The 14,126-nt window shown below is 34.3% G+C and overlaps 1 protein-coding gene and 1 non-coding gene across 2 annotated transcripts; one reads left to right on the top strand and one right to left on the bottom strand.

Moving 5' to 3' along the window:
• The first annotated feature begins 1,554 nt into the window (after window positions 1–1,554).
• On the top strand, window positions 1,555–1,628 carry TRNAN-GUU (transfer RNA asparagine (anticodon GUU)). The gene has a single exon. It is a non-coding gene; the product is annotated as a tRNA-Asn (tRNA).
• A 1,668-nt stretch (window positions 1,629–3,296) lies between these two features.
• Window positions 3,297–6,240, bottom strand: LOC107931119 (receptor-like protein 6). Its single transcript, XM_016862896.2, has 3 exons — window positions 5,010–6,240; window positions 4,124–4,896; window positions 3,297–3,907 (listed from the first exon to the last, which is right to left on the bottom strand). Exons 1-3 carry the CDS (start codon window positions 6,238–6,240, stop codon window positions 3,374–3,376), a joined length of 2,538 nt encoding a protein of 845 aa, XP_016718385.2. The 3' UTR covers window positions 3,297–3,373.
• Between the last annotated feature and the right edge of the window lie 7,886 nt (window positions 6,241–14,126).

Raw genomic sequence — 14,126 nt, 5'->3', positions numbered from 1 at the left:
GGTTGGTGTAAAAACATCGATGGCGGTGAGATTAGATACTGTAGTAATACTGTAGCGTGAGACAAAAAGTAAGCTAAACGCACCGCATCGCACCCAATCGCCTATCCAAACCCACCCTTGGTCATGTTTCCTATAACACCAATCTCATGTTTGGTCCTAGATGGTGGACTAAGACGGTAGAGATGAGATACAACACCCCAACTGCACCGATAATTAAGCTTATTTAAAGGGAAATTAATAAGGAGATGGGATCCACCAATTTTACCTTAACTCACATCAACATTGTTATTGGGCTTTTCATTTTCTCTGAAGCATTTAATATTTGTCTCCAACGTGTTTACTGCTCCCTCAAGTTCACATCAATGCATTCAATTTCAAAATAGATTTCCAATACTTGGTCTCACTTAATCGACAAGCAATAAGGAAATTTCAGTCATTTGCAACATAATGTACAAAATAATTTACAATATAGACTAAGTTTGATGCGGTGAGGAAAAAAACACCATGAATGATGAAAATTAAATCCAAGTCTTACCCTGAAGAATAATGAAAATTAAATCAAAGTCTTACCCTGAAGAATAAATAAAGCCAAGACTTGGTAAATAGACTAATTAGTTTACAACTAAATATTTTTGCACTCATTATTAAGGAAAATATTAGCCAATAGAAAAAGCATAATGATTTATTAAGACAGATATTAGCGAATAATTTTTTAAAAATTTTAAATTAGTAAAGTAAATTGTAATTTGACCCTCCCTAATAATGATAAAAATTTGATTTAATCCTTTAAAAATTATAAATTTATAAACTATTAAAATTGTGAAATTACATTTTTACTATTGTAAAAATTACAATTTAATTTCGACCCCCTAAAAAATTTGCGTCTCCCCTGGTTTAGCCCTTGAACTTGCAATATTTGTCAAATCACCTCAAAATAGATAGAAAAATTAATGTTTGTTAACTTTGCCGATGTGGCATCCACATGACAATACATGTGTATGTCACACCAATAATTAGTTAATTTTTTTAAAATTTAAAATATTTTTTATATATATTTGTACTTTTTTTTTAATTTTTTAAAATTTTTAAAAAATAATTAATTATTGATGTGGCATTGATTTGACAATCCAGGTATATTAAAAAAATAATTAATTGTTGAAAGTTGTGTTATATTAGAAATAGTTTGTGTATATTATATAAATTAGTTTGTTAGATTGGAATTCTAATAAATTTATTTGGGAATGATTACTTTTCCTTAAAATGGAGTCAATATTACTTGGTTAACTATTCCTCTTTTAGCCAACTACAAAATTTAAGTCTATTACAATGTCAAGTTTTGTTACATGTATATCAAATGATTTTTTTTTAATTCAAAAATCACACCAATAAATTTAATAAAAGAATTTTAACAGTATTAACAAATAAACTTAAATTTTTAGATTTGAAAAATAAAGGGACTAAATCCCTAAAAATAAAAGTATAGAGATTAAACTTCAAATATACAAAGATTACAACAAGTTTGAGCATAGTACAACTATTAAATATTATCTCAAGGCTGGAATAGCTCAGTTGGCTAGAGCGTGTGGCTGTTAACCACAAGGTCGGAGGTTCAAGCCCTCCTTCTAGCGTTTAAGTTTGGGTTAAATTTCATCTTTGGTCCCTTTAAATTCCATTTTGCATTAATTTGATTGCTTTCTAGCATTGCAAATTACACAACACTCTTCAAATGTCTTATTAAATCCTCACTTCTACGAGTGCTATGTTACTCAAATAAAATTCCTCTTAGTTTATATTTGAATTTAAGCATATATAGAATATAAATTCAATTAATATTGCAATCTGAATCTAAATATAAAATATCATATAAAATATTATAAATTTTGTAACAATTTTTTAATAAATAAAAAATATTAAAATTTATACATATGGTGATATTGGATATTCAAAGAAGACCCAAGCAACCTTGTACTCTGTAATCTTGAGCATTCCATTAACTTCTCTTTTCCTTAGGCATCATATCACATCTCAATTGGATATATATATTTATTGACTTTCACAGTTTTGGTTTGTACATTCATAATAGTACCATGATAGTCATTTATCCACTTTTTTTTTATATCTTTAGTCCCAATTTTGAACATGACACAATGAATTAGAAACTAAATCTATTTTTGTAAGTAAAAAATAGTTTGATTCATTCTTCATATAATTGATGTTTTTGTTGTGGAAGTATTGTATTCTCAGTAATCCATTAAGTATTCAGTGTTTGATACAATAGATTTGGATTTTATTATTGTATTTTGTGCAAGGATCGTTTATATATTTTTGTAACTACTAAATTTTTTATCTTCATTTCTTGTTAACCTATTTTGCTTTTTTGCATTACTAAATTTCAGTAATTAATTGATGTTGTTTTTTCAAACTTTGAGAGGTTAGTTCATCTTGAATTAAGAGATTATGAATAATCTCTGAATGAAAATGAGCCCCTAACACCATATTTCCCCAAAAATGTATTCTGTACACATAACAATAACGAAATTTCTATTGAAGCTGGAACAGCTCAGTTGGCTAGAGCGTGTGGCTGTTAACCACATGGTCGGAGGTTTAAGCCCTCCTTCTGGCTTCTTACTTTTGGTTAAATTTCATCTTTGGTCCATTTAAATTCCTTTTTGCATTAATTTGATTACTTTCTAGCATTGCAAATTAAACAACACTCTTCAAATGTCTTATTAAATTCTCACTTTTACGACTGCTATGTTACTCCAATAAAATTCCTCTTAGTTTATATTTGAAGTTCAAACTTAATAAAATTAAATTTCTTAAATTATTGATATATGTTTAGACATTGTTACTGCCTTGATTGTCAAATTTTAAAATTTCAAAGAAGTTTAAACATTAAATATAAAAATGTTACACTCAAACAAACCATTACAGATAGTACGAAATGCAATGAAACACAGAGGAATTGGTACAATAATAAGCACAGACACATACCAATGCAACCCTTCACCATAGGCAAAACGGTCTACAGAATAAGAAATTATGAAAATACAACACTAATTCTTGAACATTAGTTGCAGTAATTAGATCCTTCTTCATCTATTGCTGTGATTGCCTTTCTTTGACTTTCTTTTTCGCCTCTTCTCATGTTGGTTTTCAACCAAATTCACCAACCATTTCGGCTTACCAGTTTGGAAAACAACATATCCCACGAACATCCCGAACACTACTCCGCATCCATAACCTATCAACGCCATTTTCCAACCAAAAGCAAAGTTTGATTTTGAGCCATCTTTTCAAGCACATTTGGAGGTGGTGGCTCAATGATGTTGCAACCTTTTGAGACCGGAAACCCACATAGTCCCTTATTTCCTTAATATGAATCATTTCCAAATGTGTTGAATTGTTTGCCCTGAGGAATCTGACCATGGAGTTGATTTTCAGAAACATTTAAGGACGAAAGAAATGGCAGCTCTGCCAATCTATTTGGAATCGTCCCAGACAACCTGTTCGAAGATAGGTCCAACCATTCAAGGCTTGTCAAATTCCCTATTGAGGTGGGGATACCACCATTAAGGTTATTATGAGACAGGTTGAGCCCTTTCAGTAAGTTAAGCTTCCCAATAACCTTTGGAATACCCCCTTCAAACTGGTTGTTTGATAGATCAATGATCATCCACATGTTGAAAATTTTCACCAATTCCATATATTGTCCTTTTATATCAATTCCAATGGAATAGGTATAGAAGCCACGCCCTCCATGATCATTCTCACCCATGTACGACACTGTACTCCCAATCTTCTCTAGATTTATGATAGCCTTGAAGCTGTTGATGTATCTCACTGGTAGGGGTCCGGAAAAATAATTACTTGAGAGGTCAAAAATTTGGATTTTAGAGAAAAAGGGCTAGACTTGGAGCTATTGACACACAAGGAACCATGCATATGATTTTACTTCAATACAAGAACTTGTAGCTGTGGAAGACCTCCCAACCAATGAGGAAATGTATCATTGATCTTGTTGTTACCAAGATTTAGCACTTCCAGACCTTTACAATTAATGATGGATGGTTTCAAAGGCCCTTCTAACAGATTTCCATTTAAGTTGAAATTACTCAGTTTATCCCTTTGCAAATGTTGGAGGAATCGTCCCATAAAACTTGTTCTTCTTCAGATTCAAGAATTCAAGGCTGTTGCTCAAATTTCCAAAACATTGCGGAATTTTTCCACTCAAGTTATTGTGGGACAAATCAAGAATTTGAAGAGCACTGGCATTGCATATTAAAGAAGAAACCTCTCCATTGAAACTATTATTTGAGATCAGAAAGATATTGATTGTCGAAGCTAGAATCGGAAGATTTCCACGGATCAAATTGGAGCTTAAGTCAAGAAATGCAATATTCTTCCATGGAAATTGCTCAACTTCTGTCAAAGAGTTATGGGATATATTTAAATACCTCAAAGAGTCAATCCCCACCTCTTGCATCCACTGTGGAATCTTGCCTTCAATTCTGTTGTAAGAGAGGTCTAACCATTCCAAACTTTTAAGCCCTTTTAAAAATTGGGGGAATTCACTAAGATTGCAAGATGACAATAATAAGCTTGTAAGATTAGGCAATATATGGTTAACACTAAAAGTGCTATTAGATGTTAAGGATAGGCTGTTATATGAAAGGTCAAGAAATTGGAGATTTGAAAGGTTTGAGAACATGCTAAACTCTATGACACCACTAAGATTATTTGAGGATAAAAAGAGACGGGTAAGATTGAGAAGTTGGAATATTGAAGATGGAAGAGGACCTTGGAGTTTATTATGGTCTAACGCTATCAATTCTAGTGATTTGGATTCGAATTCTTTGATATGCCCATGAATTGATTTTGAGCCAGATGTATTTCCTTTAAGGAAGGAGCAGTATACAACCATGACGGAAGTGTTCCATTGAGTAAATTGTTATATAAGTATAAATATTTTAGATTAGGAAAAACAGTTACCTCATCTGGAATGGAACCTTCTAATGAATTTTCATATATTCCCAAGTATTCAAGCTGCGTTAGGTTTAGAATTGATAATGGAATTTGTCCACTCAATTGGTTGTTTGACAAGTCTAAATGAGTGAGTTGCAAGAGGTTCCCCAATGATCTTGGAATTTGTCCACTCAATTGGTTCCGCGACAAGTCTAAATCAGTAAGTTGCAAGAGGTTTCCCAGTGATCTTGGAACTGGCCCTAATAAGTTGGAATAAGAGAGATCTAAAAACTTCAAGGATACAAGATTCCCCATAGAGTCAGGCAATCCTCCACAGATATTTGCGTATGAAATTTTCAATTGCTCCAAAGATGATAAATTTGTGATTGAGACAGACAATCCTTGCAAGAAAGAATTTCCTGATAGATCTAAGTACTTTAAGGCCTGTAGATTATCAACTGAATCAATGGATTCTGTAGAGAAGGACATCCACGACAGATCCAAATGCTCAAGATTTCTGCTCCGATTGAACTTCAAATGATCAAGACTGAGGTTTTGGTTGTTTCCCAAGTTGAGCAAATTGAGGTTTGGCAAATCAAAAATGTTCATTGGGAATTTTCCTTGCAAATCACAATAAGCGAGACTGAGAGACCTTAGAGAAGAGGATAGATTCGTGAAGACATGAGGATTAATAGAAGACATCCTGATTCCATCCAAAAAAAGATGTCTGACCTCGGTTAGGTTGTGAACAAGTCCCTCCAGAGCATGATTGTCAAATGTTATGTCAAAATTCAAAGAGAGATCAAATGAAACCAATTTTGACAGGTGGGAGATTTGGGATGGTACTTCTCCTACAAACCCTGTATTGGAAAGGTTGAGGTAGAATAGGCTTGTAAACTGACCAAACTCAGATGGAATTTTAGAGTAATTGAAGTCATTGTGGGCAAGGTTGAGTTTTTGAAGGTGAGGAAGTAGGAAGAGAGTGGTATTGGAAGGGAAGTTGCCATATAGCCAACTGCAGCTCAAGTCAAGGGCAATAACATGAGCATTTAGGTGGTCACAAGTGACCCCATCCCATAAGCAGCAATCTGTACCCTCCTTCCATGAATTTGTCTTGGGATGAGATTTATTGCAAGACAGAGAAGCATCCTCTGTTATGGAAAAAGAGTTCTTGAACTGGATTAGTGAAGAGCAGGAGTGAGATAGTGAAGAAGAAAAAGATGCATAAAGATGGGGAAAGAAGAGGAATAGGGAGAGAAAGAGATAGGAGCCCATTTTATGTTTGTAGAGGAAGATGAAGGATAGGAATGGTATTTATTGGCAACAAATAGTACCACAACATTAGTGTTACAGTCGTTTTTTCTTTTACATAAAAGCTATATATGGATATTAGATTTTCAAAATTTTTGTACTTGTCGGAATCATTAACAACCACTTCCTTTTTACCATATATTTTTCATTCTTAAAATTGGATGCTTTTTTTTAGCAAAATCTTGTATTTCATTTGAACTCCATAAACAACTAAAAAAATTAAGATTGATGAGATACAAAGTAGATTGACTTAGTCTTCTTCTCTATAATACGTAAAGAATGTGGAAATTATTTTTCACACAAAAGAATAAAATTGTGCTCTATTCACTACGTTTGAGGAAGAAGATTGCTAGAAATTTAATTCACCGATTCCATAAAAAACGTGTATACTTATATATATATAACCTCATAAGTCAAATCTAAAATCTCATTTGTTATAAATCATGATAAATTTATTTGGGAATAGTTATTTTGCATTCCTTAATTATTTCTCTTTTAATCAAGTAAAAACTTAAAACTAAAAAGACAATGATTTATTTGGCATTTTTTAACTTTACAAATAAAAAGTCATTTTAGCTTTTAAATTTTTTTTTGTCTCTTTTAGCCTTGAAACTTGTATGGTTTGTTAAATCACCAAACAAAAAATGATGAAAAAGTTAACATCTGTTAACTAACAAAACTAGCACCTACGTTGCTGATGTTGACCGTTAGTAGTTAATGGCAACACCTACGTGGCTGTTAACAGATACCACACCAACACTGTTTGTTGACGTGACAATGCCACATGATCAATAATCGTTGACATGGTAGCGCCACGCCATCGCCTATTGGTGACATATTAATCTTTGAGTTCAACTCAAATTACTCTTTCCTTTGCTATAAATTAAGACTATAACTAATTTTTATGGGAATGGTTACTTTTCATTAACTCAATTTAAAAGATTATTACAGGTAAAATTTGGTACTATTGCTGTCTGTGTCAACCAAAGTTAATCCACATGCAATGTGGGACATTTACATTATGCAGAATTCAACACATATATGGAAATTTTGCAGTATTGACTATTGACTATACTTTACTCCAAAAAAAAGACTAAGACTATCAATGTCTATTGACTTCACTTGCTGTTGGTTCCTCCTGTCACTCTCACCCTAACTTAATTTACAAGCAATGTGTAAATTTCGGACATTTGCGGCACAATGTACAATAATTCCACACCATTTGCAGTATTGACTATGTTTACTTGAGGGAAAATAAAGACATGAATGATGGAAATTTTAACTAGTTTGTACGGTCAATGAAGCTACCTCAATTCCTGTAATTGGATTAATCTCATGGTTGCTGCAATGTTTTGACAGTGTAATCGAATGTTAAATATGTTATTCTGCAATGCCATTGTAACTATTACTGTTAAATTTGTTGATAGATATATAGGTTTGACACAAAATTAAGATTACACAGGCAGGTTGAACTATTCCATGTATGAACCTCTGCAACACAAATGCATATGGCACAAAGGCTCAAACCATACCTTATGTTCATGAATTCTCATCATAACATGTTTATAAATGCAACTCAGACTTGAATAATTGAATCTTTTGTAATTCAAAATGTTTCTTTTTTTTTATGGTGAGCTGTATAATGTCTACTAAAAATTAAAATTCAAGAAAGAAGACATACATAGTTGCACCATACAAGATGTTACACTCAAAATAAACAGACACATACAAATAGTACGAAATGCAATGAAATACAGAGGACTTGGTACAATCATAAAAACAGACACATACCAATGCAACTTTTCACCATAGTCAAAACATTCTGACAGGCTACAAAACAAGAAATTTTAAAGACACAGCACAAATGCTTGAACATCATTTGCACCGACTAGATCCTTCTTCATCCATTGATGCGATTGCTATTTTTTTGGCTTTCTTCTTCGCCCCTTCTCATGTTGGAAAACACCACATCCCATGGCCATTCCAAACACTACCCCGCATCCATAACCTATCAACACCACTTTCCAACCAAAAGCAATGTTTGCTTTTGAGCCATCCTTTTCCAACACATTTGGAGGTCGTGTCTTATTGATGCTGCAACCTTTGGAGACTGGAAATCCACATAGTCTCTGTTTCTTTCATATGAATTGTTTCCAAATGTGTTGAACTGTTTGCCTTGAGGAATCAGACCATAGAGTTGATTTTCAGAAACGTTAAAGAAGGAAAGAAATGCCGGATCTGCCAATATCTCTGGAATTAACTTAGTTCAAAAGACTATATAACTCATAAAGTTTGGTCCAAGACTGGCAGAGTCTATTTACTTCATCTCTTGGTATTACCTCAAGAAGAAAGACTGCTACGATTCTATCTTCTTTAAACCAAATATTTATAAGCAATAAGGACATTAGATCCACCAATTTATGTTTGAATTCATTCATCATGCAGCTCTGCTATGTACTATTATTGGCAAAAATCTTGAAAGGAGACAACCTCAAATTTAAAGATAAGAAATGAGCAAGAACATGCACCAACAAAGAATCGATTATTGTTTTGTATTTGGTAAATACAATTTGAGTTAAATAATCAAGAATGGTAGTGAATAAGTAAGGAAAAACAATGTAGATTCAGAACCACAATAAATCATATTAAGCTCTTGAGTTAATTATATATATCTCTGCAGCTTGATTGTCTTGTTAGCTATAAACATGACCTATTAATTCCATCATTAATACCATTAGATATATTTTGATGGGGGAGATTGATGGGAGAGATTTTTTAGTAGGAAAACAGTTGAAGTCATTCAAGAAGACATAAACAGCTGCAACTATGTAAGAGTTTAACATTAAGAATAGATCCTTACACGCTATTGAAATACCATACTAAAGATAAAGACATATAACACCTAAGACTATCAATTGTCTATTGACTACACTTTAACTCGATAAAAAAAAGACTAAGACTAAGACTATCAATTGTCTATTGACTACACTTTAACTCAATAAAAAAAGACTAAGACTAAGATTGTTATTGGGCTTTTCATTTTCTGTGAAGCACTTAATATTTGTCTCCAATGTGTTTACTGTTCCCTCAATTTCACATCAATGCATTCACTTTCAAAATAGATTTCCAATACTTCTTCTCAATTAATGGACAAGCACTAAGGAAATTTCAGTCATTTGCAGCATAATGTACAAAATAATTTACAATATAGACTAAGTTTGATTTGGTGAGGAAAAAAACACCATGAATGATGAAAATTAAATCCAAGTCTTACTGCGAATAATAATTAAAGCCAATACTTGATAATGTTGAAATTGGCCAACCATGCTGCTGTTTGAAGTGCATGCAGCTTGATGATATGCTGCAGCACGTATACTTGTTGTAACAGCAAGGTTTTCTCCTTAGTTTCTTTGCTAAGCTACTTAGTTGAAAATGAACTAAGTTGGTATTGTTCTGATATTTTTAGGTGCTGATTGACATAATCAGCTTGTGTGCAAGTTAAGTTTTACTTGTTTCAAAGTAAAACTAGTGGTAGTAGGTAGTATTTGGTGATGTATTTGACTATATATATGTTGTTTTTCTAGTTGAATGAATGAGCTGAATGAGCTATCAGCCATAAGCTCCCTTGCTGCACGTTTGTGAGCAAGTAAAAATTTTCTTGCACCTTGCTTCATGTTCTGTTCTCTCTGTTCTCTTATTTTGCTGCTGTCATTTTTCTAACAAATGGTATCATGAGCCCAAGTCTTAAGGGACCATTGATTTTGCTTCCCCTGCTCAACATCGGCTCAAACTTATGAGACCTCCAAACAAGCTTCAATAAGCTGAAGGAGGAGTTTCAAGGAAAGGTGTGAGCTTTCCAAATGTGCAAGCTTAGCAAGATGTCAAAGATGCAAGCTTAGCAAAGTGCGAGCCTGTTGAAGACACCTGTTGAAGACAATATGCAAAGATGTGAGCCTGTCAAAGGTGTGAGCTCAGCATCATGTGGAAGCTCAATGCATGTTGTATAGTTGCAAGCCTGTTGAAGACAGTTTGTGCAAGCAAACTATACTCACGAACTGTTTGTGCAAGAAGAAGCAAAGAAACAAGGCAAGATGTGTTGTCAACCAAGGCTGTGAATGAGGAGAAGACTCCATTTGGTGAACAAATCTTTGGCACAACAGACTGGGATAGTCAAGTGTGTAAGTCAAATTTGTTTGTGAATGAAGCCAAGGTTGAAAATGAATTGGTCAGCTTGAAACAAAGCATCTAAGTGCTGCCAAGTTCAAAGAACTTGATGAATGACTGGTATTTGCAGCATGGAGCCCAAAGAGGAGTGTTGAAATTGGCCAACCATGCTGCTGTTTGAAGTGCATGCAGCTTGATGATATGCTGCAGCACGTATACTTGTTGTAACAGCAAGGTTTTCTCCTTAGTTTCTTTGCTAAGCTACTTAGTTGAAAATGAACTAAGTTGGTATTGTTCTGATGTTTTTAGGTGCTGATTGACATAATCAGCTTGTGTGCAAGTTAAGTTTTACTTGTTTCAAAGTAAAACTAGTGGTAGTAGGTAGTATTTGGTGATGTATTTGACTATATATATGTTGTTTTTCTAGTTGAATGAATGAGCTGAATGAGCTATCAGCCATAAGCTCCCTTGCTGCACGTTTGTGAGCAAGTAAAAATTTTCTTGCACCTTGCTTCATGTTCTGTTCTCTCTGTTCTCTTATTTTGCTGCTGTCATTTTTCCAACAAATGGTATCATGAGCCCAAGTCTTAAGGGACCATTGATTTTGCTTCCCCTGCTCAACATCGGCTCAAACTTATGAGACCTCCAAACAAGCTTCAATAAGCTGAAGGAGGAGTTTCAAGGAAAGGTGTGAGCTTTCCAAATGTGCAAGCTTAGCAAGATGTCAAAGATGCAAGCTTAGCAAAGTGCGAGCCTGTTGAAGACACCTGTTGAAGACAATATGCAAAGATGTGAGCCTGTCAAAGGTGTGAGCTCAGCAACATGTGGAAGCTCAATGCATGTTGTATAGTTGCAAGCCTGTTGAAGACAGTTTGTGCAAGCAAACTATACTCACGAACTGTTTGTGCAAGAAGAAGCAAAGAAACAAGGCAAGATGTGTTGTCAACCAAGGCTGTGAAGGAGGAGAAGACTCCATTTGGTGAACAAATCTTTGGCACAAAAGACTGGGGTGTAAGTCAAATTTGTTTGTGAATGAAGCCAAGGTTGAAAATGAATTGGTCAGCTTGAAACAAAGCATCTAAGGGCTGCCAAGTTCAAAGAACTTGATGAATGATTGGTATTTGCAGCATGGAGCCCAAGGAGGAGTGTTGAAATTGGCCAACCATGCTGCTGTTTGAAGTGCATGCAGCTTGATGATATGCTGCAGCACGTATACTTGTTGTAACAGCAAGGTTTTCTCCTTAGTTTCTTTGCTAAGCTACTTAGTTGAAAATGAACTAAGTTGGTATTGTTCTGATGTTTTTAGGTGCTGATTGACATAATCAGCTTGTGTGCAAGTTAAGTTTTACTTGTTTCAAAGTAAAACTAGTGGTAGTAGGTAGTATTTGGTGATGTATTTGACTATATATATGTTGTTTTTCTAGTTGAATGAATGAGCTGAATGAGCTATCAGCCATAAGCTCCCTTGCTGCACGTTTGTGAGCAAGTAAAAATTTTCTAGCACATTGCTTCATGTTCTGTTCTCTCTGTTCTCTTATTTTGCTGCTGTCATTTTTCCAACAGATAAGTAGACTAATTAGTTTGTGAGTAAATATTTTTGCACTGATTATTAAGGCAAACTTTAGCCAATAAAAAAAAGTATAATGACAGGTGAAATCAATTTTGACAGGTGGGAGACTAGGGATGGGATTTGTCCTACAAAACTTGTATAAGAAAGGTTGAGGTAGAATAGGCTTGTAAACCGACCAAACTCAGATGGAATTTTAGAGTAATTGAAGTCATTGTAGGCAAGGTTGAGTTTTTGAAGGTGAAGAAGAAGGAAGAGAGTGGTATTGGAAGGGAAGTTGCCATATAGCCAACTGCAGCTCAAGTTAAGGGCAATAACATGAGCATTTAGGTGATGACAAGTGACCTCATCCCATGAGTAGCAATCTGTACCCTCCTTCCATGAATTTGTCTTGGGATAAGATTTAAGGCCAGCAAAATCATCGCAATACAAAGCAGGAAGCACTGTCTAAGTGTTGGAAAAAGAATTCTTGAACTGGATTAGTGAAGCAGCTTCAGGGTTAGAGCAGGAGTAAGATCCTGAAGAAGAAGCATAAAGATGGGGAAAGAAGAGAAATAGGCAAAGAAAGAGTAAGGAGGCCATGTTATGTTTTTAGATGAAGATGATGGATAGGAAAGGTATTTATAGGCAACAAATAATATCCAATATTAAAGAAAAGATTTGTTTATTAATACCACAACATTATCCAATAATGTTACTCCATTTTCAAAAATTTTATTGGTATAAAGATTTTTATTGGAAGATGTTACTCCATTTTTGTATTTGCACAATCATCATGTTGTTATTGATCAACAACCACTTCCTTTTTACCATATATTTTTCATTCATAAAATTAATTACTTTTTTTACCCAAATTTTGTATTTCATTTGAACTCTCCAAAGAAGTAAAATAATTATGTTGAAGTTGACATGCATGCAGCAGATAAAGCAACCAAGGAGCAGACCATGCAACATAAGTTATGCGGATGAAGTATGAAGAAGCAGATCAAGCCGCACTTACAGCACATGAAGTACATGCAGCTACTGAAGTTGATGCTACTGTTCAATTTCAGTTTCATTTTGTTACTTTAAGTAATATTTTGTAACTTAGTTAAATTAGAACTAAGTAGGTAGTGTATTTAATGCATTCGGTGCTAATAAAATTGATAGATCAGCTTATCTAATTTTGCAAGTTGTGCAAGTTGCAATGAAGCCTAAAAATAGTAAGTGAAACCTGTCAAAGCTGATCAGCTTATGACTGGTATATGTACTAGCAGTATGCCACCTTTTTTAATCAATGAATTTCAATAGAAATCATTCAAGAAAAATACTCTCTCAATTTTTCTTTTCTTTCACCAAGTAAAATTCTGTTTGTTTATCCTGTAAATATCAAGCCTTTTGAAATTCAATCTTCCTTCATTCTTTATTCGGATTTATTACGTTGTTACTCAAGTTCTTGACCGAGCCTCATACTTCCTCTGGATAAATTGTTCAAAAACCCAACAATTGGTATCTAAAGCCAAATTCTTAGTGGACCTGTCATATTTCAATCCTTAAAACCATGTCTTCCTCAGGTTTTTCACTAGCCGCACCACCAGTGTTCAATGGAGAAGGCTACCACATATGGGTAGTAAAAATGAAGACTTACCTACAAGCATTTGACCTATGGGAGGTTATCAACTCAAAAGCTGAACCAGCACCTCTAAGAACTAACCCAATAGTAGCTCAAATAAGGCAGCATTCTGATGAAAGAACCAAAAGGCACAAAGCCATGTCATGTATCCTGAACAGTGTGTCTGATGTGATTTTCACAAGAGTTTTGGCTTGTGAGTCACTAAAACAAGCCTAGAATAAGCTGAAGGAGGAGTTCTAAGGGACTGAAAGAACAAGGTAGCAACAGCTACTGAATTTAAGAAGGGACTTTGAAAACTTGAAGATGAAAGAGGAAGAAACAGTTAAGCAATATTCAGACAGAATCATGGCTGTAGTAAATAGCATAAGGCTACTTGGAGAACAGTTTAGTGAAGCAAGAATTATGGAGAAGGTGATTTCAACCTTGCCTGAAAGGTATGAGGCAAAGATCTCATCTCTTGAAGACTCGAGGGACCTGACCAGCATATCCTTAACAGAGCTGATCAAT

Source organism: Gossypium hirsutum, chromosome A04 (assembly GCF_007990345.1).
Source record: "Gossypium hirsutum isolate 1008001.06 chromosome A04, Gossypium_hirsutum_v2.1, whole genome shotgun sequence".
Lineage (NCBI taxonomy): Eukaryota > Viridiplantae > Streptophyta > Magnoliopsida > Malvales > Malvaceae > Gossypium > Gossypium hirsutum.
This window is presented reverse-complemented; position numbering and strand designations above follow the sequence as displayed.